Raw genomic sequence first — 27,456 nt, 5'->3', positions numbered from 1 at the left:
AGGTAAAAGCTGAGACATGGCTGTGGGGTGTCGTTAGGCAGCATTTTATTAATTAGCAGCTGAAGTTTTATCAAAGGAAATGTAAATTTTACCCCTAGACTCTTCCAATGTTATCTAGCAGCGGTAATTTTCTTTTATGATATTCCATTGGTAAGGCAATGGAAAAAAAACATTGGTAAGTCAATTATTATAACTGATTGTGCCTTAGAAAATATTGAAATTGTAGCATTATTTATTTATAGATATATCTATAACATATATCACTGTAGCTGTATCTTCTAATAGATCCTTTAGCACTATAAAATTAATACAAAGTGTTAGGAGCATTTCTTTCTTGGGATCTCTAATCTTACCAGGACAGAAATCGGTGAATAATAAGGGAATTTAATGCACGCTGCAGGGAAGAAAGGAGAGTGCTACCGAGGATGTACGTGTGCTCCAGTTAAGCCACAAACTACAAAAATGAAGATGTATGTGCAAATGAACCACTGCCTCAGGTTACTAATCTGATAAATAGATGGTCTCATTTAGTGAGAAGTGGCAAGTGGTGGTTATCTAGCTGGAAATCTCCCTCCCTACAACAGCTTTTTCTTCCTTTGCAGTGCCACGTGAACGCTACAAGTTAATCACAAATGCCATCTCCCCTTTCCCTCCCCACAGGCGGGGAGATGTTTTTCTTCACCCAGTGCCCTCTTACACCTCGATTACTTACTGCCCATGGGGGCTGGAGGCTATATGTGGGTCCTGGGCCCCATGGGTAGCAGTTGCAGGAGGGTGGGTGACAACAGGGATGATGGACGAGACACAGAAGGCCATCAGGGTGCTGGGGCCCTGTGGGTGCAGCCAGGCCAAGCTGTGCCATCCCACCGCAGTGGGGTTACACTCTGCTGTCACCTCCCCATGGAGGTGCCCCCAGTGTGGCTGTACGAGGACTATAGAAATAGTCCTCAAAGGGGCCTCTCCAGGGGTGTAGAGAGGTTGGCTGCTTCCAGGCTGCTGGGGATGAAATGTTGGAACTCTCGGTGCTCTTGGGAGAACCCAAGAGCCCAAACCATCTCGCCTGCCAGGTCCAGACCCGAAGGATGGGCTGGCCACGTGGTAGGGACCGTAACCGCTGTGCCCACCAGCATCAGCCCTCACCCCTCCCTGGAGCACAGCATAAAGCACTGGCATTGATGGGTTGCTTCAGCCTGTATGGTGAATTAGGTTCTCTATATACACTCCTGTAGGACCAAATTCTGCCTGCTGCTATGCCAAAGGATAGTCTCAGATGATGAGGAATTTATGGAAGGTATGTTTCCATGGGAAAAAATGCCCATGAGAGCAATGAGCCCATGTTGGACTCATCCATTCATGCTTTCTGGTGGTGATGGGGGAAGCAGAGCCTGGGGGCTGAGTGCTGATACCAGAGCTTAGCCTATAGGGCAATGCAGAAGGGCTATGCAGCCAAAATTAATCTGAGTGCACTCCAGTGCCTCCTTGAATGGCACCTTGAGCCATGCACCTTGGAAAGCTATTTATAACTCTCCAAAATAAATATGAATCTCAAGGATGCATCTATGAGTTTGAAGGCTTGTTGCTTCTGCCTCGTGGCCTGGTTTCTGATCACTGCAATAACTCCCATCAGCTTTGGCAGACCATGAATTAGGTCACTGCTTCACTGACACCTTTCAAAATAGCTCTGAAATAGACAGTAGCAAAGAAACAAGGTGAGATAACCACACTGGTGTTTATGGTGCTTGATATTTATTAGTGTGACTTTGGATAACAAGACTTCATTGGATTATTAAACCAGTTCATGAGGCTAAAACATTTATACTGTGGTACACCATTACATAATTAGAGTTGATGCTGTGTGTGAGAACTTACCGCTGTTGTCTTTGCTATCCCGCAGCTTTTCCTCTAGGACTAGCATGATGTAACTAGCACGTATATCCATGCTATGGTGAGACAGTAGCTTTTCAAGTCTTTGCTAACTCACCAGTTAACAAGTTAGACAAAATAACTCAGTTATACAATTCCAGGTTCAAGTTATAAAGTTTCCAGCAGCCCAATGAAACAAGTGATATTTTACTCAAGATAGGCCATGAGCTGTTGCAGCACTGATATGTGTCAGTAGGTGAAAAGAGGCCAGTATTTCTGTTTTAGCACTTTACCTTTTTTTCCCCTGAAGCTGAGCAGAAGCTCCCCACAGCTGGTTAGTGGCCAGAGCACAGGTGAGGTGCCCCAGGTGCATGGTGGCTGCAGGTGCTGTGTGATGTGGGTCTGGAGCTGGGCACAGGGGGGCACAAACCACATCCAGGTGGAAAGCGATTAATGGCTTGAGCATCACCTGAGCAAAGAGAAAGCACGGTCACCTTCCTCAGCTTTGGTGTTGTGCCTGCTACCTGCGATGCAGTTCACACAGTCTGCTTTATCAGCCTTCCAGAAACTGTAGCTGTCATTTACTGTTTCAACTGTGCACTGGCTTGTTCAGTTGTCACCAGAGCTTGCTGTGTTTGCCAGTTGTTGAGACTGCTTGAGCCCACTGGTCGGTGTTTCTGCAGTTCGGGTCAGCCTCACCACCTTGCCTTGTGAAACCAGATGTCTCTCTGTAACTGTCCAGACAACTAAATAATTGCTTTATATGTATTATTTCTTTGTATTTTTCAGATAATCAACCCCAATTTCATTCAAGAAGGTGAGTTAAAGACAGCTGTGCACTGACTTGCATTGAGGGGCGAGCCAGCAGGTGGGATTCAGTCCCACACAGCAGTGCTCACAGCAGAGGCAACTCTTCTTCAACAATCTGCTGGTGGGCTCACAGAGTCTGAGACCAAGCACTGAGTGCCCCAAACCCACCCATCACCAAACACACCTTCACCATACCTCACCTTCCTGCCAGAGCTCAGACCCAGGCACAGCCAGTCCCTGCTACCTCCTTCCCTGGGCTGCTGGCAGCTGGCTCTTAGTGAAGGTGGAGTTCTGCTAACAGCTCTGGGATAATCCATTTGGGACCCAGATCTTCAGTGCTTAACCCTGACGCATCGTCCCTCTACAAAACCAAACCACAACTGATCCTATAATGCATTCTCCAGACTTGCACAGGGAACATCCTCTCCTGTGCATTAAAAGGTGTTCCCCCTATGTTCTTCTCCAGTGGCTCCAGAGTTTCTTGTGCCTTTAGTGGATATCACCTGCCTGCTCGGCGACACAGTGATGCTGCAGTGCAAAGTCTGTGGACGTCCCAAACCAACTATAACCTGGAAAGGACCAGATCAAAACATTCTTGACAATGACAACAGCACGGCCACCTACACGGTGTCATCCTGGTAAGGTCCCACCTCTGCATCCCAACACGTCTGGTCATGTCCCCCTCAAGTATGGCACCAACTGGGCTACAAGGCTCATTAGAAATGCAGTTAATCAAGGCTGGCATGGTGAATTGGCACATCACTGAGCTACACTTCAGCTAGAAAGGGTTGAACTCTGGGTTTTGGGTAACTCTTTAGTTTCTCAAGTTGATGTAGCCTATCTTCACCAAGTGTGTTGTGGACAGTTGTGAGCTTTGGTTGTGCTGTTCCCCAGAATGACAAGAGCTCTGAGCCAGCTGCAATCCAGAAGCAATTAATGTTTCCACCATATTATTTTAGGTAATATTGCCTCTGCTTTGCTGGGGCTTGTCTGCTTGGGTTTGATACAATGCTCACCTTTGGTAGGGACAGGAGTAGAGCAGAGCAAGCCCTCATCAGCTTTCAATATTCTTCATTTACTTATTCACACCATGTTCTCATCTCACAGCAGAGGTGGTAACTCACACAGTTTTCCTGAGCCTTTCCTCAGCTGTTCCTCAAAGAGCCTACATGTGCTCCTGGGAAGGCTACATCCAGCTGTGCTTGGACAGAAAGATGCTTGTCATGATGTTCCTGGCCCATCTTTACAGCAACCAGTGGGATGATCTGGAGTTGAATTCAGGTCAGGTAACAGCCCGCTGCTGGATGCTCGTCTGCGGCTTACATAAGCTATTTGGGCCAAACTGAAGTGGAAATCTCCAGGAGGCAATCTTTCATGTGAACTTGTGAGCGCTGCTGGCTCAGACTGAGACAAACCCAGGGAGTACGAAGTCCATGGAAGTGACAAATGAACACTAAGAGAGAAGGGATTTTACATGTTCAAAAAAAATTTTGAAAAGAAAAGACATCCGATCAAGAGCTTCCTTCAGAGACCGTTGCCTTGTGAAGCTGCCCCAGGGTACCCCAAATTGCCTTTTTAGCTATTAGATTGATAGAGCCTTATCTTCAGGCTGCTGGCCAGGGCTGGGATGGGGGGGGGGTATTTCCATGTGGGGCTCTGTTTTACATCAGCCTTTCGCCTGTGCCGTCCCTCGCTGTGTGCTATCAGCACTCGTGTTGTCTCGTTCCTCCTGCTTGTTTTTCCGTGCAGGCGCTGCCTGCCAAAGAGAGGCCCATCAGATCAGCATCTGTCTTACAAATCCTGCTGGCATCGGTGTCCAGATTGCGGGGGAAGGGGATGTTTCTATCCCATTCCTCAACCAGCACAGTTGGGCCAGCCGAAGCCGCAGTGTCCGTGCGGTTACACCGGCAGCCGGGTCCCTGTGCAGTTTCTGATGGCTTGCACATTCAAGGACTGCTCTAGTTTTGCCATCAAGGAAATTTATTGTTGGCTCTAAGTGGGGTGTCCGGCACAGCTAGCTCAGTTACACAAGCAAAATCCTTTCATTCAGGCCAACTCCACAGTGCATGTCGAAGAGCTGACTATCTGCAGACCTGCTATAAATTCATTAGGTTGAGTAGAGCTGTTTATTTGCTCAGATTGGCCCAAAGACCAAGCGTCTCCCAAGAACTCAGCGCTGACATTTGTTATCCCCAGCTGCTGTGAAATGTCCACTCTCCCAGCCACATAGGTCACCATGACAAGCTCCAGGGGTCTGAATCTCCTTTGAGACCACAGCAGAGCAGCAGATTTGCCCTGCAGGGCCCCATTGGGACCATTCTGCTTGAAAGTTTTATGGTAATCTAATCCTGAGAGATGGAGGGGTTGCATTTAGGAGCATCTTTGGGGAGATGCTCCTTGAAATGGGTTAACAGTATTTGCGTGCATGTGTGTTTGTAACGAGGCAGGACAGAAGTGGGGATAAAAAGCATTGGTGGGCAAAGCAGCGCTTTGTAATCCAGGCTTCTGCACCCACAGTGAATCTGGGGAGCTGACACTGAAGATCTGTAACGTGATGCCCCAGGACAGCGGCATTTATACCTGCGTGGCAGTTAATGAGCACGGGACGGCATCAACCTCAGCCACAGTCAAAGTCCAAGGTAACGTGCCTGACCCTCACAGCCAGCCTTTTTCCTCTACAGGGCCAGGAACATGCCGAAATACTTGGTGCAAACGCAGCCAGGCATGGAGGTGTGCCAGGCAAACCGAGACAAATATAACCCATCCTCAGCCAAGCATCCCACTGCTGGCTAAAGGCATCACAGGCTCTTTGCGTTGATGAAGTTGTCCAGATGTAAGCATCACATCTGGGCAATGGAAACACACTGGCAGGGGCTCAGCTCCTGCATCCTGCTTGCAGTGTTGCTTCCCAAGGCTCGGGGAGCTTGGGCCAGGGGGAACCCTTCTGCTGGGATTCAAACCCAGCCTGAGTCCTCAGCGCTGTGATTAGTGACCCAGCTAATTGTAATAAACAGAAAATGGTGAGCTGATTGATCCTGACCTCCAGCTCTGGGAGGGATGTGTTAATGTGAGAGATGTGGATGCCTGCTGCATTCAAGGGCACAGCGCAGAGACGAATGTCTGGCTGGTGAATTACGGACCAGGAGTGTCACCAGCATTGTGAAGTCAATTTGTTTCTTCTTCCCTTTGGCCCTAGAATTACCATTTCCCCAATTTATCCAAACAAGTTAGTGGCTGCATTAACTGCTACGGCGCTGAAGGGAGCCCTGGGCAAAACACAGCAGCCTGGCTGGTCATTTGTCAACCCACTGCCACCACACCAAGCACCACACACACAGACACACTCCAAATGGCTTCCTTCTGTCATTTTCAGACACTTTGAGGGTAACCACCTCCCCACCTCACTGCTGCTCAGTGAAGTCCACAGGAACACTTGTTTCCCTCAGTTAAAGCACTAAGGCTTGCTGACGTGATGCTAGACTGGGTGCCTGTTTTCTATCCCCAAGGTGTCCCGGCTGCCCCAAATCGCCCCATTGCTCAGGAGAGAAGCTGCACCTCTGTGATCCTTCGCTGGCTGCCCCCCTCCAGTACAGGCAATTGCACCATTTCAGGCTACACTGTGGAGTACAGAGAAGAAGGTAAGTGGTTTGAGCTCTGGTCACTAGCTGAGAAAACGTTCTCATGTTGACAGCAGTTTATGAAATGCCCTCCAGCATTTGGCCATATAACCTCTGGGCAGCAAGAACAAGTCCCCTGCTCTGAGTTCACACGTTGGGGCTGTCTCCATCACCTCTCCTTCTCTCCCTCCCTACACCACAGGCTCGCAGGTCTGGCAGCAGTCAGTGGCCTCAACTCTGGACACCTACCTTGTCATTGAAGACCTGTCCCCAGGCTGCCAGTACCAGTTTCGAGTGAGCGCCAGCAACCCCTGGGGGATCAGCTTGCCCAGTGACCCATCTGAATTTGTGAGGCTCCCAGAGTATGGTGAGTGGATATGGCGAGGAGGGGATGATGCTTGCCGGGCATCCATGGTGAGCAGGACTTGAGGGGTCTCCTAAGCCTGGGAGATGCTCAGAGCCAGCTCCTGCCACTGGAAAGGCTTTCCATGCCTTTTCCTGCACCGCTGGGCTCGCAGCTGCTGCTCAGTGTGCATGCATTTCCCCAGGTTTCAGTAGCTCCAGCACATAACCAGCTGTGTGAGTGGCTTCAATAGCCTGTGCTGGATGAAATGAGATCTCACATGGCATAGATCTCCCTTCCATTTGCACACAGATAAGCCCTGAAACGGTCTGTGTGGTTCCTTTCCAGCCCAAAATAGCAAGGACAGATTTGAATTCATCTTATCCACACCTCACTCTGGGAAGCTCTGGCTTTTGGTGGTCTAATACACTGGATTTGATGGAGCAGCATGAAATTGGACTCAGTAGTAATTTTTGCTGTTCTTAAGTAATATATTCTCACGTAATTCAGAAATATGCAGTTTATAATCCACACTAACCTGTCTTGTATTTACACTGTCTTGCATGTGCTTTGTTTTCCCAAAGATTCTGCTGCTGATGGTGCCACTGTTTCATGGAAGGAAAACTTTGACCTTGCTTATGCAGAGCTGCACGAGATTGGGAGGTAATGTTAACCCTGCTTATCGCTGCAATGAAACACTGAAACAATGGCTTGAAGATGTGGCCTTGGAAGAGAGCTTAGGCTGCTTTTTGTAGTTAGCTTGAAAACTGCTCCTTTCAGAGAGCATTGCACGTTAAGTACTGATTACAATACAGACAGGCTAAAATGCTGGCTAAATCTCATCTTTCAAGATGAGTTGTGATTTGAGGATTGCAACTAGGACATGGGTGACCAAATGCAAACCTCTCAACAATTAGACAGCCAAATCTCTGGCAGCTACCACCAGCAGTTGCTGGTATCTCCTCTGACATCTCGGGTTTGATGTGGGCTTTTGAAGTCAGGATGACTTGCTGGTTCTGGCTGTGCTTAACCTCAGAGACTGTTTGCAAAGCACTTAGGCATGTGACTGACTTAAATCAGGTGCTGAAGGGCTCTGCTGAGTGGGGTGGTCAGTGAGCAGGACCTTGTGCAGACAGCCGACAAGAGCACACAAACAATGCAGGTTGATGTTCATGTGGTCATGTCTTATCCCAGAGGTCAGCGACGAGTGCTTCTGGGGCTGAGAGGTAGGAGCCTGCCTGGTTCTGGGGAAAGGAGAGTGTATGTGTTACCTGCAGGCCAAGTGCAGCACGTGGCTTCATCAAGTACTCTTGCTTCCAAGAACAGCGCTAGGCACCGGTCTGTGTGACTTTCCTAAATGCCCTCATGCCAGCTGTTTGCCCCTGATTTCTCGCCGTATGCCTAAAACTGTAAGACAAAATGATTGCTTAGCGATTATTTAACAAGGGTTTTCCTTTTGTTGTCTGAGTAAGTTTGGGCTCATTATTTAAGCAACTGGAGAGGGAAGAGACAAGTTCAGGAACAAGGAGGCAGAACCTGTAAAAGCAGCAGCAAATTGAACCCAGGGGAGATTGTTAGAGGACATCAGTAGGGCTGCACGAAACAAAGTGGCTGTTTGCTGTCGGTGCTTGCTAATCCCCAAAGAATCCAAACAGCCAGGGTAAGAGACAGGGGTTCTTGCTGGAAAAAGGTTATGAACGACTAGTTAAGTGTGATTCTCTGTGAAATGTTAATGTACTAAATCAAATAAAACTTTGAAAATCAGCCTGCTATTGCACTGGAAAACGAGCATGATTTATTTATTCGTCCCATTCATTAATGTGATTTTTTTTTTTCCAGGGGACGATTCTCCATAGTAAAGAAATGTGTTCACAAAGCTACCAGGAAAGACGTTGCTGTAAAATTCATTAGTAAAAAAATGAAAAAGAAAGAGCAAGCGGCACATGAAGCAGCCCTGTTACAGCACTTACAGCATCCTCAGTACATCACTATCCATGATACCTACGAGTCTCCAACTTCTTACATCCTAGTTTTGGAGCTGTAAGTACACGGAGCTTCAATTCAAGTGTCTGGGTAGGAATCACAGCACTATTTAAAGCCAAGGATAAAATCCACCCTCACTTCAGCAGGGCAAAGACTTTGTCATCTGTTTTTTATTGATTGTGACATCAAATGATATAGCCATTTTCTGCGGACTTTCTGCTGCCTTTTCTTTACAGTAAATAAGATTCAGGGGTACAAATAAAACTGCTTTCTACTCTGGTGAGGCCTGGGTAATTGTATCAGCAGTTAGTCTGTCACACTGAATAGGATGAAATTTATTTGGGCAGTTTTGTCCACTGTTTATATGTGAGTAAACGTGCTTCAGCTGGATTGCAGCCTACACTTCTCTAATAGTTTTTGGTGAAAAAAAAGCTGCACAGGGACTATGCTTGTCCCTCTAAGGAGAAATAGCAACCAAAATCCAAAATGCTTCTTTGTTACAGAGTATCCAATGAAATACATTTGAGCTTTTTGCTTATTTATTTATACACATAAATAAAACTAGGTGGAAAACTTTTATGCGTTTAGTTTTCCCACAGAACATATTACCAGCTGAAAATGCCAGTAATTCTTTCTGCATTATGCAATCTTCTCTGTAAATAAATAGATGAAGCCAAATAATTAAGTGGATCTGTTTTCAAAGGAACCTCCTCTGTCTATTGAATACATCCTTAAGCATATTACTTTACTTTGAGACTGTTGCTAAATTTTTTAGGACTGGGTTTAGCAATTGAGGGTTAATCATTCTACCACTTCCACAGCCTGCAGTATCTTGAGATATCGTTAAATATCAGATCTCTCCTTTTGGTTTCCTTTATTTTTAGGTCACAAAGTTTCCATTGCAATTTTGTTGTTCCTGGAGATCCTGTGTGATCTTTCACGTGTGGGGTTTGGTTTGTTTGCAGGATGGATGACGGTCGTCTCTTAGATTACCTAATGAACCACGATGAACTCATGGAGGAAAAGGTAGCTTTCTACATAAGAGACACAATGGAAGCCTTGCAGTATCTTCACAATTGCCGAGTGGCTCATTTAGACATAAAGGTAAGAAAAGAAGAAAATGATGCTGTTACTCAGTGCCCTGGTACAGACAGTTCCCAGCTTCACTGACAGCGAGGAGGTGCAGTCTGTGCCCTGAGTGATGATCGCTGAATGGACAAGTGCTACTTTTCAGACCTATTGGCCAGAAAAAGGGCTTAGGACCTGCAGCATGAGGTCTATATCTTCCTTCAGCTCAGAGATGTACTTTGTCCTTGATTCATTGGTTTGTTCTCAAGGGCTTTCTGAAAAAGGGATTTAATGAAGAAGGGCAGGAGTAAGATGTCAGTAGCTGCTGAGTGAGGAAGAACAAGCTGCAGTCTCTAATGTGAGACTAGCACAGCTCATTCCTCCCCGTGATAGCACACGTGGCAGGAGGCACTGTGTTGTCCTGGATTCGGCATTGTGCTGCCGTCCTCATCAACATCCCAGTGATCTGGGATGGCAGAGAACTGGTGATTGAAGTTATGATCAAGTGCTCTGGGCTTTGTGGTCCGCAGCTTTGATTCAGGTTGCCAGAGGTATCAGATAATCTATAATTTATTTGAAGACTTAAATGGAATTTAAAAATGGAGAATGAGAGATGGATTTGACTGTCATGTATCGTGGACAATCCAACTCCATGGAGGTCTCATCTCAGCCCTGCAGCCCCCAGGCACATCAGATGAAATGGTGTTTTCATTCTTCTGCTTCTTACTGCTGCTACTACAAAAAAAAAAAAAAAAAAAAAAAGAGAGAAAGAAACAAACAAAAAAAAAAAAAAAACTTTTGTGCAATATCTTATGTGAGCATTAGTCCCAAAAAGCTATATTATCCTGGTTTCTTTCAGTCTTTCTGCTTGTATCTTCTGCTGTATTTATAGGACTTGTCAAAAATAGACATCACTTGTAGGTAAGAAACTGCACTGAATTCTTTATTTGATCATAAGATACCTCCCAAAAACAAGGTGGGAAGCCAATTTTCTGTGACCTATTTACAGTTCTCCTGAATGAGGCATGCTAAATAAAGCACCTTCTGTTGCTGAGTGGGAAGAAGGAAATGCATTGCTAGGGACAACAGACCTAGCCATGGACTGTCTTGTCCCAAGATCCTCTAATTTCTTCCTAATTTCTTCTTTCCACAACAGAAGAGCAAGTGGAGAGGTTTGAACAGTAGTGTAGTAGACTTTGAGTTGCATATGTATGTGCATGAGCATGAGGAGCTATAGGACAAATGCATGGAAAAGTGACTCTAGAGAGGTAGTGGGGAAAAAAGTTTAATATTTGCTTTACAGAGAACATTTCTGGCATACATTTATATCATCGAGGTGTCACGCAAACAAGTGGAATCTGAATGAATTGATCAGAGGTGTTGTAGCTTGTCTCAAAATTACAACTGTCAGTGCTCTTAATCTGTACAGATTATTTTGAGAAAAATAAATTGCAAGTATTTGGGACTAAGTACAAAATCACACTGTGTTGCACTGGTGTAAAACGGGAATGGTGTCATTGCAGCTTCAGTGTTGATCCAAACTGACAACAGGGTACACAGGAGCTGAGCTGGTTCCTTGTCAGTAACTCTCCTGCTCTGTATGTCACACATACCTGAGAAAATATGATTTTTGACCAGTTCTTCAACCTAAAACACAAAGCTAAATATTTGGGTAGGGGTGTATCTAGAATAAAGGCTACACCTTTTTGTTTGCAGAACTAGAGCATAATTAAGTTTTTGTTATTCTGTTTTCCGCAGCCAGAAAATCTGCTCATTGATTTAAGAATCCCAGTACCTCGTGTCAAGATCATTGATTTGGAAGATGCAGTTCAAATCACAGGCCATTATCACGTCCACCACCTCCTTGGAAACCCAGAGTTTGCAGCTCCTGAAGTTATCCAAGGCCTTCCCGTCTCCCTGAGCACAGACATCTGGAGCATCGGGGTCCTCACCTACGTCATGCTGAGCGGTGTCTCTCCCTTCCTGGATGAAAGCAAAGAGGAGACTTGTATCAATGTGTGCAGAGTAGATTTCAGCTTCCCACCCGAGTACTTCTCTGATGTGAGCCATGCCGCCAGGGATTTCATCAATGTTATCCTCCAGGAAGACTTCAGAAGAAGGCCAACAGCAGCCACGTGTTTACAGCATCCATGGCTGCAACCGCACAACGGCAGCTATTCCAAAATCCCTCTGGATACCTCCCGCTTGGCTTCCTTCATCGAGCGCCGCAGACACCAGTATGACGTGCACCCCGTCCCCAGCGTCAAGAGTTTCCTGATGAGCAGGCTGAACCCAGGAACGTAATGCCTGGCTCCCCGGGACAAGACACTGCTGGTGCTGAGGCACGGCACAGGGAGCGAGCAGGCACAAAGATCTTCTGTACATACTTCTGTATTTGGCGTTGGCATTTGAGGGGTACAAATCTGTCTGGAGGCCACAGTCCTTGCCCAGTTACTCAGAACCAAAGCAAACAGGGTAACAGCGACAGGTACCTGCTCCCCTCCCTCGGCAGGCTCCTCCTGGAAGCATCTCCACAGGGCTGCGGGCAGCAAACACCAACTGGAAACAAGAGCCAAAACTGCAGTTGCCTTAATCTTTGGGAGGCAGCCTTATGAGAAATCCTCTTGATCTTGCTGAACTGATTTCAAAGCATCTGAGAGATTAGGAGTAGGATAGCATGTGGAGGAGTAAGTCTGGCCGACCTTAACGTGTGCTGCAGGACTGCACTGAATTCAGCTCTTGCTGAGGTCACTGCAAGCCTGCTCCATGTTAACAGGTGGATTTTGCACACCCTGTACACCCAGGTCTCCCATAATTTCAGTGGGGACTTTGCCTGCATGGGACATGCAAGATCAGGTCTTGTTGGATCAGCTTCTGTGGTGGCGTGGCTTAGGTACACTCTCATTACATGGTAGTGCTCAGAATAAAATTCTGTGTTAACCCTTGGGCTTTCTGCTTTGTCAAGTCAACATGCAGTACCTTTTGGAGCTATGATTAAGGCAATGAATTCATTGGAGCATACAGCTGTTTCTGATGAAGCACAATGGGACTACGATGGTGGGTTTTTTTTTAAAGCATTTTATATACACTGTACAGAAATCTTTTGCGAAACCTGTGCATTGAGAAAAGGATGTCCAATTTTTGCAGTATCTGTAAACTAAACGATGATTGACGAAGACAATTTTTTCTATCACAGGTTTTCAGTATACATATATTGTATCATATATAGAGAGAGTATATATATAGAGGATCCTGTTCCATTTCTAGCTTCAGAATTGCTTGGCCCAAAGTCCATCTAAAGCCTTTCAAAGTGTAGTTGGTAAGTGGTGAGTCCATCCCTTTGCTTACAGCTCAAAAATAGTTTTCAGTGTTTAAAGTATGTCATTTGTTTCATTTCCAAACTTGTAAATATCTCTCAGCTGCCGTTAGCACCTCATCACCAAAGCATTCGTGAGGATATTTTTATGTCCAAAGCCTAATTTGTAATAAAATAAAAAAAATCTGCAATTAAAACATTTCTCTCTTGCAAGCCAAGTTGCAACATCATCACATTGATGTTACAGTGACAGAGCCAGCCTTAGTACAAGCAACGCAGAGTCTGCAGTGACAGATCAGCAGTTCATAGGCTGGCCAAGTCTTCCTCTCTCTAGCAGCAGGACTGGAAGGGGAAACACCTCCCAGGCTGGTGCTTCCCCATCCTGCTGCAGCACCATAAAACCCTACAGCCTTCTAGGCTGATGATCAGAGAATTTTTTTAACCCTAGCACGTGAGTACATTGCCTTGGTGCTGAGTGCCACTGCTGTGCCTGCAATAGGAAATGTCAGTTGTTACCAAAGGTTTTCCTAATGAAAAAGGGCTTGCTCTGGCCATGTGTACTCAGCAGAGGCTCTCTTGAGATGTCTCGTAAGGGCAAGAGCCAAATTCAACTTGCCATCTAAGTAACTGCACTGTGAGCCTGCAACATCTCTGCAGGAGCAAAAGCTGGCTCTGCCAGCAGGTGATGGAGATTCTCTGCAAGTGCGCACTCTCAGGGCTCTGCTAGCCCTTCTTCTGATCCAACTCCAAGCTCAGTTTCATGGCAGGTAGGAGGCCTTCTCTTTGTGCTTGCTCTACCAGGCACAGCAAATCACGATGTTGGTGCTGCATGCACGCAACACGAGAGCAGACCTTAAGATCTGGGAGCTGCAGTCAGAGAGGCGAGCCCAGGTGCCCGAGCAGAGTCAGAGGCAGCGTATGGGACTGTGTGAGTGATGGAGAGGTCTAATACTGGAGGAAGTTGTGGAAAGGTTTGAGTGTTCACAGAGGGCTAAAGCTTTGGTTTCCCTCTGTGGTGCAGCAGATAATTTTCTGAGCAACTCAGCAGCACCTCATAGACAAAGAACAGACTCTCTTCCTGAGCAAGAGTGCGAAGTATGTGATTTCTTAGCAACCAAAACTTCAGGCAGCAGTCATCGAGGGGTGTCTTTAATTAGCACCAGCCGCAGGTACTTCTCACTGTAGGACTGTTTGTGCTTCTTCCTATTTGTCGAAGCTGGCTCTTTGTGCTGTGATTGTGCTGCCCTTAAGAAAATGTTTATGGAAGTGCGGTTTATAAAACCCACAGCTTTTATTAGGCCCGTGGGTACTGTTTAAGCTGCAGTCTTTCTGCTTGGCATTAATACAAACAAATTCTCATGTATCACAGGAAATCTGGAGTTATTTATCATTTTATTTTACTGTGTCTTGCATTCACATCTCAAACTGTGAAAATAGGCACTTTGGGCACATAGGGGTAAAAGCTGGATTGATTAAAGGAAAACTGAAGTCTCCAATTGCTATCAAATAGCAGGGAAAAAAAAAAAAGGCTGAAAGAGGATATATGGTGCTCATATGGTTCTGGTGCTCATATTCAAAAAGAGATTCCTCTTGAAGGGAGAGCTGGAGCTGCTGAGCTCTGAAGATTTTGAGTGTTTTGGAGTTGCTTTCCTTTATGGCCCTGCTTTTTCCGTGTTCATGTTAGGTAGCTCCTCTTCCTGGGCACTGCTTTTCTTACAGCACATTCAGGAAAACTCAAACCCGTCGGTACCTCCAGATGTGTCTGATTATAAACCTTGCATTTTAGTGCAAACATTATATGTTTTTGCCTGAATCGTCATTTATGTCAGGTTGATATGACATACTGCCATCTGATAAACACAGAGGAAGCATTCAAATATTGCTCTCCCAAGGTCTTTTTCAGCCTTTGCCACCTTCTGCAGGGAGTAGGTGACCCCTTGGTAAAGGACCTCAGGGCCTTCCCAGAGGGCAGCATCATGTGCAGTGCTGGTAGTCACCCCAGCCATTACAACCAGCAGCAATATCAGTGCTTTGGCTGCACAGGCTTGGTGCAGAGCAGCCCTCCAGGCAGGTAGCCACTGCCTGCAGGCTGCTGCACTGCCACTGGAATCCAAATTCATGTCTTAGGTGAGCTAAGGAGCAGCACGCCCTGCAGCTAGGGTGGGCCAGGTTGACACACAGCACCAGGGTCTTAGGCTTGAAAACCCTAAAGCAACCCAGAGTATGCATTTGCAATGCTTCTCTTGTCCTAATTGTACCAACAAGTCTTGCTTAGTCCCATTGCCTTTTTATTTTAAATGACTTTATTTTTTTTTTCATTAACATTTACCTTTAAAATCATTTTTACTTTCAACCTACAATAATGCTGAGAGAAAGCCTGTGCCCTCAGCTGACCTTCCCAGGTTTTGGTGCCCAGCATTTCTGAAGATGCCGTCAGGCCCTTGTTACAAATGCCACAGACGAAGGCGCAGAACAGCACAGTATGACTTGGCTATATACAACCGTATTTTAATACCCTTGCAATGAGAGGGCTACATCAAGTGACCTGGGATAATGTAAACTCCGGAGAGAAATGTCAAGGCTAGCCTGTATATACAAGTCTGACAGATAATTAACGCGCACAGGGGCTAACAAGCTAACAATTTTTGTTCCTGTTCCTTTCCACCCAGCAGCAGATCCCCCCCTAACACAGGGCCTGGGTCTATTTCCCTGCTTGTTTGTCCTCACTCCATCAGAAAATGGTGCTTTCCAGGGACACGGGGCCTGGCCCCATGCCGCCAGGCTGGTCGCACGGTGCCACCAAGTGCTGGGCCTGGTGCTGGGACGTGTCACACCGAGTGTCACCACCACGTGTTGGCCATGACCGTGGCGGCTGGGACAGACGAGCTGGCCTCAGTGGAAGCCATACGGCACTGCCACGTCCACCTCCTGGTGCTCTCCTTCTACCAAACCCATTGGCATTGCTCCGTCACTGAGACCTGTTGGCTGGTGACTTTTGGAAGGCAAATGTGACAGAAAGGGAAATATATATATATATATATATATATATATATATATATATATATAAAACGTGTCAGCCTTGTTCGCTAAGGGCAAAACTCAATGCCTGTCCACGACTGCGACCACCAACTGGAGCTAGGGGGGAGCGGCATGGCCAGCGACACAGCGCTTTCAAGGTGCGAAGTACGTCCACAGCCTTAACAATTTCGGCACGCCGCTGGCCTGCCCAAAGCGCCGTGTGGCTCTGGGGCACACGACTGCCCGCTCGCCATTTGTAAAGTCGGCCTCTTGGTATGGGCTGGCACCGCCGCCATGGCTGCCATGCCCGTGTGCTTGGACTGTGCACCCTTTCTATAAACGGACTGTGCTAGCGACGCGTTTTCTGGGCTGTTCTCTATTTTGGATTAAAACTCGGTTGTTGGGAGAACAAGCGGCTCCGTCTCATTTCCCAACGCGGCTTTTTTCTTTTTTTTTTTTTTTTTTTTTTTTTTTTTTTTTAACGGGCGGAACCAATCGCACCCGGACCGTTCGTGCCCGTCCCCAGGGACCGGGGGTGGTTGGGGAAAACACAGCGCTGCGCATGCGCAGCCACCCAGCCTGACGCCGCGCCCGCCATCTCGGGAGGCCGGGCAGATGGCGGCGGGCGGCGTGGCGGCGGCGCTGCTGGCGGCGGGCGCGCTGCGCTTCGGCAGCTTCGTGCTGAAGAGCGGCATCACCTCGCCCGTCTACGTGGACCTGCGAGGCCTCGTCTCGCACCCACGCCTCCTTCGGCAGGTGCTGGCCCTGGGGGGGGAGCCCCTGCTGCGCTGGGAGGAGGAAGAGGAGGAGGAGGAAGGTGAAAGAGGAGGAGGGAGGAAGGAGGAGGAGGAGGAGGAATATAAAGGAGGAAGAGGAGGAGAAAGAGGAAGAGGAGGGAAAAGGGAAGAGGAGAAGAGATGAGATTGGGCTCGATGATCCTTCAGGGTCCCTTCCTGTCCCTAATGTTCCGTGATCCTGTGAGGAAGAGGAGGAGGAGGAGGAAGGAGGAGGGGGGAGGGGGGATGCTGCCGTATCAGGGGCCTGGGGGTCCTGCCCTGTGGTGGCGCCTGGGGCGTTTGTGGCATCGCTTCCCCGCTCTGCCTGCTTCAAGGCGGGGAAATTCGTGGTAAGTAACCAAAAAAAGAGGGTGTGAAGAGTCCCGAGCATCCTTCACAGCAGCATCGTTCACAGCAGTGATGCTTTCCTGTGGAGAAACTGCTGGAGTTTCTTTATCGGTGTTAGGCAGCTATCAAATAATGCAAAGGAGAGAGCTTTTTGTGCCTTCCCTTCCCTTGGTGGTGGACTTGTTGAGGAGTGGTCGCTCCAGTCTGACGCCTCGCATACACGTATTTTTCAGGTTGCAGATCTTCTGTTTCAAACAGCAAAAGATGCTGGCCTCGAGTATGACTGTGTGTGTGGTGTTCCCTACACAGCATTGCCACTGGCCACAATTATCTGCTCAGAAAAGCAGGTTCCCATGCTTATACGGAGGAAGGAAGCAAAAGACTACGGTAAAACCTTCTTCACGTGATGAATTTGTATTTACTTGTTGGCTGGTTTGTGAAATAACTATATTTTTAAGGTTCTTCTCTAATATACATCCCTCTTTCAGTTTAAGACTACCACTTCAATGGAAATAGCTACACCTTTTGCCCTGAAATATACCTCCCACAGCATCAGGCTCTCCCAGCTGGTCTCTTATTAGCCTGCAGCTCAAATCCTGCTGTAGTAGGTTTGGAAGCTCATGAGCTGCTTCTTTACTTCCACAGTGTCTTTTTTTTCCCCTCTGGCACAGTTATTGTGGGTTACCGCCCTCTACAAAAACAGTTGCTGCAGTTTCTGACGTGCTGAGACCAGTGCCATGTCTCAACCCTAAACAGAACTTCTTGCATATTGATTCCAAGAGGAATCTTTTGTAGTCTGTTCTTGTTTTGTCTCTCAAACCTCTTTTTCTTTCATATCCTGTAACCCTTTAATCAGTGGGCAAGGTGTACCGGGTAAGAAGCAGTGAGTTCTCTACACAGTGATCAATTTTATTTTAGTTTGGTGGAAAGGGGATGAGGGGTGTGTGTAGGAGAGGGAAACTGAAGCATTAACATACTCTGTCAAATGGATTTCTTTGTGTGATAAATACTATCCTCTTCCAACAGCGTTCAGTCAGAGAGGATGTTTTTCAAAGTTAAATGTTAGCCAGTGTGCTAGGCAGGAGAGCTGTTGCTATTCCTTCTTGTGAAGGACAAGTTGATTGTGACAGCAATTAACTGCTTGGTACAAGGGTTCCGGTGTCACACAGATTGCAGAGCTGTACTTACACTGGTGAGACCGTCATGGTTGAAGCACCGCGGTCTGTGTAAAGCGAGGCAGCCTTTGTTGTTGCCCCCCGGGACACCTTTCATGGATTTGTGCCTATTATTCGTTCTGGCAAAGGCATTTGGGGGGTTTACTCCTCCTAATTGTTCTAACAACAGAGATGTTAAGCACAGAATAATGCCTGTGAAAAATAGAAAATATGTTGAAGAGTATCAATGGCTTTGCTACTTCAAAGACATTTAAAGTAACTTTTAGTTTAAAGACTTTTAAGTTACAGGAGAAAATATTGTTGGTGTTTTGAAGGTTCAATGCATAGTAATACTAAACCAGAATTTCTGTAGTCAACTTACACAATGATTATTTAAATATGTGCAGCTAATAATATGTCACTTCTGTTAATGGAATATACAAAATCTGTTTATCCCCTTGGAGAAGTAACAGTCTTTGTGAATTGGATTACAAGTCAATTACTGAGCTGTGGTAAGAACTGTGATACCTGGTATCAGGTATTAACTAAAGAAATTCTCTCTACATACTGACAGTATGAAATTGCTATTTTCTTGAAGTCTGATTTGATTTTTTACTGCAACATATGCTTGTATGTAAAATAGATATCATCATTAACATATCAGGTTAAAATCTTGATACTTCTGATGCGTTCTGATGTGATCCTTTAAACCTTGTTCATTTAGTTAAGTGTATGCCTTTTGTTTTAAAGGTACCAAGCGACTGGTAGAAGGCATCATTAATCCAGGAGAAACATGTTTAATCATTGAAGATGTGGTAACAAGTGGATCTAGTGTACTGGAAACTGCAGAAGTTCTTCAGAAAGAAGGATTGAAAGTCACAGATGCTGTAGTGCTGTTGGACAGGGAGCAGGGTGGGAAGGCCAGGTTAGAAGAACGTGGGATTCGTCTGCACTCTGTATGCACGTTGTCGGGGCTGTTAGATATTCTCCAGCAGCAGGGAGAAGTGGACGCTGAGATGGTTGAGAAGGTGAAGGACTTCATTCGGGGAAATGTATTTGAGCCAGTGGCTCAGAATGGTCCTGCTCCCGTGAAAAGGATTTGTAAAGAGCTGAGCTTCAGGGCTCGTGCTGAGCTGCCCGGGGTGCATCCTGTTGCAGCCAGGCTTCTCACGCTCATGGAAAAGAAACAAACCAATTTGTGCCTTTCCGTTGATGTCACAGGATCCAAAGAGCTGCTGCAGTTAGCTGCCAGCCTGGGCCCCAGCATTTGTATCCTAAAGACTCACATAGATATCCTGAATGATTTCACCCAGGAAGTAGTAAAGGAGTTGAGAGCACTCGCAGATCGACACGAGTTCTTGATTTTTGAAGATAGGAAATTTGCAGACATTGGAAACACAGTGAAACATCAGTATGAAGGTGATTATCATCGACCTTGGTTTACAATAATTTTGCTGCCAGTCTGTGTAACTGCAGCACTGGAACAGGCTGTCAGGAGAGACTGTGGGATCTCTGACCTTGGAAAAAACTCGTGAGCAACCTGATCTAGCTTTGAAGTTAGCCCTGCTGAGAGGGCACGACCTCCAGAGGTCCCTTCCAAAACCTAAATCTTTTAACGAATCTATGCTTGTCCTCAGTAAGTACTTCTGAATAGCTGTTTGCCACGAGAAATGCAGTGGGGCTTATAAAGCAGCCTGCTATGCTTGTGTGCTTGTTATGGCTTTCATTTGTTACTGCAGCTGTAAATGATCAGAATACTGTTGCACCTGTGATGGTAGAATTTTAGCTCACTGTAAATGACTTAATGAATAGTAAAGGCAAGTTACTAAGTGCTTCTGTAATATAAAACTGGGAGATGATGCTTTGTGGTTGTGCAGCTGTCAGGAATGTCTGGTAAAACTGCACTTGCAACTGTTAAGCTTCAGTAGTAAAAAGTCTTTTAACGTGAATGAGTTAGTATGCTGCTTGTTTTGTTTAAGTCATGATTCTTGTTTAATACATTTCTAATGACTAATTTCACTTTGTGTGTGTCTTTCTCTCTCTCTTCTCAGGTGGTACGTTCAAAATAGCATCCTGGTCAGACATAGTTAATGCTCACGTGGTGCCAGGTTCTGGAGTTGTGAAGGGTCTGAAGGAAGTCGGCCTTCCTCTGCAGCGGGGCTGCCTTCTCATTGCTGAGATGAGTTCCCAAGGGTCACTTGCAACGGGCAAATACACAGAAGCTGCAGTAAGTAGGCACTTCTGTTTCAGCTTGTAAAGTGTTCTGATGAGGGAGGTTTTGTGTGCTGCTGACATCTATGCTTCCAAAAGTCTCTCCAGCACTATTTATTATAGGCTCTCTTTCTGTGCAGACTCAGGAATCTGACAGTGTCACACTTAAAGTTTTATATCTGCAGGCTGCTGGTGTCAGGTTGTTGTCATTCACATTGTGAGCTCTAGTGAATGTGATAGGTTTGCCACTCACCACCTTTTTTTAAATTAGCAATAGAATTCTAATCAGTGTAAGTTCATTGAGTGTATCATTTACAACTTAGGAACAAGAGTAACTTCTGCATTCCTGTCTGCAAGCAAAGCTAAAATCAATGAGGGATCAGTCAATTCTAGGTGACTTTATATTGGTAAAGCAAGAACTTGCTAGAACACTCCAATGTTTCATTCCCCTGCTCTGCACACCTTAATGTGTCAATGCATGCATCAGAAATAGATTAGTGGGCAAGCTTGATTTTAGGTATATGACTTGAAACTGTTTACTGGTCTTTTTCAGGTACAGATGGCTGAAGAAAACTCTGATTTTGTTTTTGGATTCATATCTGGATCTAGAGTTAGTAAGAAACCAGAATTTCTTCACTTAACTCCAGGGGTACAGCTGCAAGCTGGAGGTAATGTCTCCTGAAATACTTAGAGTGTGTTTGTAAATGCAGTAGGTGCAAGATCAGTGCTTTTTTGAGCATCAGATCCATCTATTGGAATTGGTAAATCATGAAAAATGAGGGCTCTCTATGTCAAATTTGATCTGTGTCATTGTCATGGAATTAGATTTTACAAAACTCTCATATAGAAGCAGTTAAGGATTTATTATATACCTTTATAGAAATAACAAGGTTTATATTTTTTATAATATAGAATATAATGATTTTAACAGCAACGTTATATTTTTTTAACAGCAGTTAATCAGTATCCAAGTTCTTGCTTGGGATTACTATTTATAGGATTGCGAGGCTGTTGTCTTTTTGTTCAGTAATTTTCCAGGATACAAGGCTCTTGCCAATTTTTTATGATTCAAGTTGGACAGTCCCCTTCCCCTTAGCATTTAATCCTGTCCTTGTCAATTAGTTACACCACAGGGGCTGGATACAGCTGGAGGGTAGGGCTGATTGTCCAGTGCCTATATGGCATAAACAACAGGTATGAAGGGGAGAGAGCATCAAGCTTCCCTCTATAAATAACAGGAATGGTGTCAAGATGACTTCTCCTTTGATTAAACAGAGGAAAGAGATGAAGTATCACATTTGTCTAATAAAGTGATTGATTTGTAGTCAAGCTGAAATTCCTTCATTATTTTCCGTGAGATTTCATGGTATAGAGGTCTTCCTGAGGCTCTGTGGCTAATGAGCTGTCTGGTTCGAGGAGCGATCACGTTGAGGCCTGCTGTGGCTCATAAGCCTGAGCAAGACTTATGTCAAGTACAGGAGCAGAGCATGCCTGCCACAGTAATTGGTAGGTGTTCGTTAGTTGGAGGTACCTGATGGATTACTAGGGTGAGAACTGAAACAACGTACCTGTTTTCTGTTCCATCTCTTTGAAAGTTTTTAGAATGTATAATTTTGCACAAACTAAAAAAAAATGGTGTGTCTGTTTCAGGTGATAATCTTGGACAGAGGTACCTAAGCCCCAAGGAAGTTATTAGTGAAAGAGGTTCAGACGTCATTATTGTGGGACGAGGCATCTTGTCAGCTTCAGACCGCCTTCAAGAAGCAGAGAAGTACAGGAAGGCAGCTTGGGAGAGCTACATAAGCAGGCTTGGTGGTCATGTGTGAGATGGGATGCAGGTCACTTCCCGACTCAATAAGCAGAGCTGATGGAGCTGTAATCATCGTGAGACTTCTACGTAAATACATTGACACTTCAGCCAGTAGAATACTGGGCCCTTTTGGAAAGAAATCTGTTGCTGGCTAAATTACTTTTTAATTGCATACATACAGACAAAGTTGTACCTGCCGTGGTTATTTTTCAGTATTTTTAGTTGTTGGATATATGAAACCAAAATTTTATGTTCAGTTTTTAGTCTTAATCATTTTCTATGCTGAAAAATGTTGAATGAGAACACTCCAAGGATATTTGCCTTGCGGTTGTTGCTCCTGTTTATCCTCCTCACCCTTAAATTGGGTCAGTATTTCACTATTAACTTCACCTGCAGCACCGACCTGTCTTAATCTCACAGGATTGCTCAACTCCACAATTTCCAAGTAAAGGTATCACGTCTTGATCCTATGCTTTGAAATTTAATAATATGTTCTCAAATAAATTTGCTACTATTTTCATGTAACTGGATCTGTAAGTCTTTTTTTCTGTGTCAGTGCGAAACACTGTTTATTTTCAGAGCCAGGGCATTACAAAAATAAGTCATTCTGCTGTTTTTTGTGACTGCAGGAGTTACTGCTGATGGTGCTTATAGTCTGCTCTGACAAGAGCCTTTATAGGTCCCAGCTGTTGTGCTTTTAATTATGGTGGAATTGCTGATTGCTCTAATGAGAAACAAATACATACTCTCTGTTGCTTGATTTATTAAAGTGTTTGTGGAATCTTTCCAGGAATTACTTTCCATGCTTTGGCATTGTGAAGAAAGGTTAAGTTGAAATATCACGTATGATAGGATGGAATCACCTTAAATAGATCCAGTATTTTCCAGGTGGAAATCAGCTTGAATTTTCATTGCCAACATGAAAACGTGAAGAATGCAGATGCTTGGTGGTATGGTTCTAGACCATTGCTATTTCTTTGCTGATGCAAAGTACACTAAGAAAGCTGGATCCTTTTTTAAATACATCTGCCTGTAGGCTAGGAGCAATTATATCCGGTGAGATTTTTTTGGGGCTTTAATATTTGACATTTTTCCCAGCCTTTCAGGAGATTAGGGTTATGCTGAAGTTCAAATGGAGATTTTGTGCTTGCTGTCAGTTGGATTAATATATGCAGAGTGCCTAAGAAGAGAAATGGGCTTGGATTTAAGGGTCTGTGGTATGCTTCTTGTATCTATGACCTTGTGCAGGCAGGCAGACTTCAGAAACTTGCAATTGAAAAGCTTCCTAGCTGCCTGTGTAGGTTGAGGATAATGACCTTATCCTTTTGCATTTCATTTTCCTTGGAAGTGTTTCTCCTGTGCTTGATGAAGGTTTCTTACAGGGCTTATAAATCTGTTGCTGTGGAAAGAGTATTAGAAAAACAAAACATACACAGAGAAAATTCTGTGGGGCTTTTGTTTGGTTCAAGAGTCTTACCTACCATGTTTAGGTGGAGTTCTCCATGCACAGGAAACGTGAAGGTTCTCGTGGCCACCTTTCACCACTGGAACTTGATGAGTGTGTTGTCTCTTGTGAGCTGCCCTGCAATAATCTGCGAGTCAGGATACTTTGCATCAACTTCTAAGAAGTTTCAATCCTTTAAAGTGAATGTGGGTTCAGGGATTTGTTTGCTGTTTCTCATTAATTCCCTAATATCCTTGTGGCATGTAGCAGAAGCAAGGCTTTCTTGCTTAAACTGCTTTGCAGAAAACTGCTTTGTCCACCAGGTGGAGCCGAGGCTCTATTTTTCAAGGTGGTTGATGCCCTAGCCCTTCTATAGCCGATAGTTTCCACTGTTGATGCCAACTTGAGATATGCTTAAGATGAAACTTACCTGGTTTTCAACAACTTACTCCCTTGTGATGCCATAACTTAAGGCAATAGAGTTTACTAGACAGCTGCCTCAGATTTGGGTTTAGCACTGTGTCTTTTAGTAGGGTCACTGTTAGAGCACAAGCAGAACTTGGTGAGTTCAGTATTTTCCACAAACCATGAAGTATGCATCTGAAATTTATGCAGCTAAAACCATGAGGAAGATCCGAGAGCTACTTTATCAGGCCCCTGGTGGAAAAAAATAGCCACTGAATTTGGAGATATCGATGTGATCTAATATCTTGTTACTTTGGGAAGGTATTTGCAACTCAACTTTATGAAACAAGTTCTGAGCAACGGATCGGAAAACTATTTCTCAGTCCTGCATTGTGCATTGAGTAAGTCACGGAAAAAGTTGTATTCCAGTACTTCATTTGACACCAGCGTCACAAACATTTCAATTAGCAAAACAAAAACATGTTACCTCCTACATGCATTCTTGTGTCTGGGTGATTATAGTAAACAAGCATGTGTGCCTTTTTTTTGAGGCACCTGAAAATGATTAAAAATCCATTTCAAATTAAGAACAAATGTTAATTTCCTTGCTTGCCTCTGCTGCTCACATTCGTAGCATAGTTCCTGCTGTTGGTCCCAACTGTTTCTAACATGGGAACTAGGTCACAATTTACAAAACTAATTTGCATTATAATATATGAATCTGGAAGTCTTGCAGTTCATTCTCTGCTCTGATCAGAGCCTCTTATAGAGGCATAAGGCTGTACTTAACTTTGTTGGTTGTCACATGATCTATGTTATCTGTCAAGGAAGCATTTATATGAACTTGCTGTCCTTAATTCACTCTGGAGGATCGTTGATAGCAGAATGAAAAGATACTGTCCTTTTCATAATGGGTAAGGCTGTGGTCAAGTGATGTCAGTGCTTGCACCAGGACGACAGCTACCTTGCTGGTATTTCTGAGCAAGTCACCAGAGACTGCATGAGAGATCAGCCCAATCTGGAATCACTAAGGAATTGTTATGTAGCACACACATTTGTGTGTAATTTTCACTGTATCTTTTTGTTGTGGGCATTTCTGCCTAGAACAAGGAGGAGCAGCATGGGTACTTTTAATCAGGATAGCTGCTTAAGTACAGTGTTTTACTCAGACTTAAAATTCTTGCAAAAGTCTTGATAAAGCCAGCATCAAATTAAAACAGTTTAAATTTTTGTCCTTAAATGTACTTGTACATAACAGTATCAACATGCTTTAGTAGCCAATAGTTGACAGGTCGTGTTATTGTTTCCATAAACTTCCATAAAAAGTTATTGGAGATCTAAATCCAGAAAAAATGACTGCATCACTTCCCCTTAAATGTACTTGGAAAGCCTGTTGCTGTGGGTTCTTAGCAAGTGACACAAACATTGCATTTAGGAAACAGTTAGAACCGAAGGAATGTGAAATACCCAGAGGAAGTTTGTTTCCATTCCTGAGTTTTGGAGGTCAGTGACTCAGGGAAATGGTCTGTTTTGGAAGACTTTTAATTGAACTGCAGACTAGACAGGGCTGGACATCTTGTTTGTTTGTAATCACTCTGTTAGGTCTTGGTTGGTCTACATCACACTGACAAGTAGAGCTTCGTGTTCGAACTCTGCAACAAATTAAAAGTCAGTTTGGTGCTTGCTCAGGCTTTGGGTTTTTCTGTCTTTTGACAGACTCCTGCAGGCTGAAAGCAGTGACCCTGCCTGCTTGTCTGGGTCGACTTTGTCCTCGCTCTTGATTCTCCATTTCTGCATGACCTGTGTCATGCTCTGAACTCATAAGCTCGTGCTGTCCACGATCAGGCTGTGAAAATGCAGGGTTATGTGTGGAAGCTGGCCAATACAGAGGAGAGGAGGAAGCCCGAACAAGGATATAGCTGTGAAGTTCTTGCTTAGAGCACAGTTTCCTGAGCAGAGATGAAAAATAAAGCCTCAGACCATGTGTAATTGTATGGCCATAGGCTGTGCTTAGGTCAAATAGATAATGTAGGAGCAGATGAGCAGTGCGGTCACTTTTTATCTATCCCTGTAGAAATAATAGTAGCTACACAACAGACACTTTAACAAATAGGACTGTTTAGCTGGGGAAATTCTGCTGTGTTCTCTGCAGCTGATTATTTCTGCTCTGCTGAGAGGTGTCAATGTAAAGCAGAATGGAGAAGTTTCTGTTGTGCTGGGACCAGAGCACGACACCACTGATAATTGGAATAGAGAAAGGGCAGGATGAAATCAAAACCTCCGTTGTATTTGTAGTTTTTCTTTTCTTTTTTTTTTTTTCAGATGGGCAGTGAAGAGGAGGAGGAACGACAGTGAGCTGAATTCCAATGTAAAGTATGTTCAGATCAGGAAATGATGCTGGAACCCACAGGAGATGCTGGGTTGCACATGTAGTTAGTTACCTCGCCTTGGTATTTCCTGCCAGACATCTTAGTGACACTCCTCGATACGCTAGCTCATTCACTTTCCATGCAACTGGAGAAATGCAAGATTAAATGCGTGAAGAAGCATGAGGCATTTGTGTTCTAAAGCTTGGGCTTAGCCTCCAGCTGTTGAGCACCTTCTTACTGCATCATTGTATGGGGCAAGGAGGCTGCTAGGAGGGCATGTTTCACACCTGGCTTTTGTACATCACAGGCTGCAAGGGATCTCCATGCTAACAAGGCAACGAAGGCTGTGCTTGACCTTGACTTTTCCCAAGGTGTGACACAACAGCACTCCCAGAAATGGGAAAACACGTTGATGGGACAGCAAGTGAGCCCCTGCAGGGCTGTGCAGCAGCAGCCTCCAGCTGTGGCTGTGGAAACATGGAGCTGATGTTGCAATGGCATCTGGGTTCCAAGTTGGCCAGACAAGAGCTGACATTTTCCATCACCATGTGACCTGCTGATGCCTTCTGCTTTAGCTTTCATTCAGGAATGCTAGCTGTGGTCAGGCTGCGTGTGTTTAGGGACACAAATAAATGGCTGCTGACTGAAATACACCATTCCTATGACAGAGCTTGGCACTAACCTTGCCAAGGGTACAGGCAGATCTGCTTACACAGGAAAGTAAAGCTTCTCACTCACAGCATCACTTCTTTTTTGTTTTTATTTTATTTCCAGATGCAACCTTAAGTAGAAGCTAAACTTGGAGGGAGAGACCATAAAAATTAAAAACATGCAATTGATCGTTCATTTGTATAAAGTTTCTCTGGTACCTTCTGATATTCTTTTGGTAAAAGACAAGCCTGACCTACAGGCTCAATCCTT

The 27,456-nt window shown here is 45.0% G+C and overlaps 2 protein-coding genes across 5 annotated transcripts in view; both read left to right on the top strand.

Annotated features, from left to right (window-relative positions):
• Positions 1 to 13,233, top strand: part of KALRN (kalirin RhoGEF kinase) — a 496,625-nt gene extending 483,392 nt beyond the window's left edge. For all 3 annotated transcript variants that reach the window (XM_084524614.1, XM_084524617.1, XM_084524618.1), the window contains 9 exons: positions 2,653 to 2,680; positions 3,140 to 3,311; positions 5,191 to 5,312; positions 6,180 to 6,311; positions 6,493 to 6,657; positions 7,218 to 7,296; positions 8,473 to 8,673; positions 9,582 to 9,720; positions 11,443 to 13,233. In XM_084524614.1, the coding sequence (XP_084380740.1) occupies positions 2,653 to 2,680; positions 3,140 to 3,311; positions 5,191 to 5,312; positions 6,180 to 6,311; positions 6,493 to 6,657; positions 7,218 to 7,296; positions 8,473 to 8,673; positions 9,582 to 9,720; positions 11,443 to 11,988 (1,584 nt within the window). In that variant the 3' untranslated portion in view covers positions 11,989 to 13,233. The remainder of the gene's footprint in view (positions 1 to 2,652; positions 2,681 to 3,139; positions 3,312 to 5,190; positions 5,313 to 6,179; positions 6,312 to 6,492; positions 6,658 to 7,217; positions 7,297 to 8,472; positions 8,674 to 9,581; positions 9,721 to 11,442) is intronic.
• Positions 13,234 to 16,586: 3,353 nt separating this feature from the next.
• Positions 16,587 to 22,842, top strand: UMPS (uridine monophosphate synthetase). Of its 2 annotated transcripts, none has more exons than XM_084524507.1 (6): positions 16,587 to 16,774; positions 17,376 to 17,529; positions 19,047 to 19,715; positions 20,348 to 20,523; positions 21,061 to 21,175; positions 22,158 to 22,842. In XM_084524507.1, exons 1-6 carry the CDS (start codon positions 16,634 to 16,636, stop codon positions 22,331 to 22,333), a joined length of 1,431 nt encoding a protein of 476 aa, XP_084380633.1. In that variant the 5' UTR covers positions 16,587 to 16,633; the 3' UTR covers positions 22,334 to 22,842. The 2 variants fall into 2 exon arrangements, with proteins under 2 accessions (XP_084380633.1, XP_084380634.1); XM_084524508.1 differs by lacking the exon at positions 16,587 to 16,774 and adding an exon at positions 16,961 to 17,144.
• The last annotated feature ends 4,614 nt before the right edge of the window (positions 22,843 to 27,456 follow it).

Source organism: Aythya ferina (genome assembly GCF_964211825.1).
Source record: "Aythya ferina genome assembly, chromosome: 6".
In the NCBI taxonomy this organism is placed as follows: Eukaryota; Metazoa; Chordata; class Aves; order Anseriformes; family Anatidae; genus Aythya; species Aythya ferina.
Note: the sequence above shows the minus strand (reverse complement) of the source record. Positions and strands in the feature narration are given on the sequence as shown.

Bases quoted from the DNA above. Each gene is read 5' to 3' on its own strand.
- UMPS (XM_084524507.1), top strand. From the start codon at position 16,634: ATGGCGGCGGGCGGCGTGGCGGCGGCGCTGCTGGCGGCGGGCGCGCTG. The intron at 16,775-17,375 runs GTGCTGGCCCTG...CGTATTTTTCAG, and splicing joins ACCCACGCCTCCTTCGGCAG to GTTGCAGATCTTCTGTTTCA. The intron at 21,176-22,157 runs GTAATGTCTCCT...TGTCTGTTTCAG, and splicing joins GGTACAGCTGCAAGCTGGAG to GTGATAATCTTGGACAGAGG.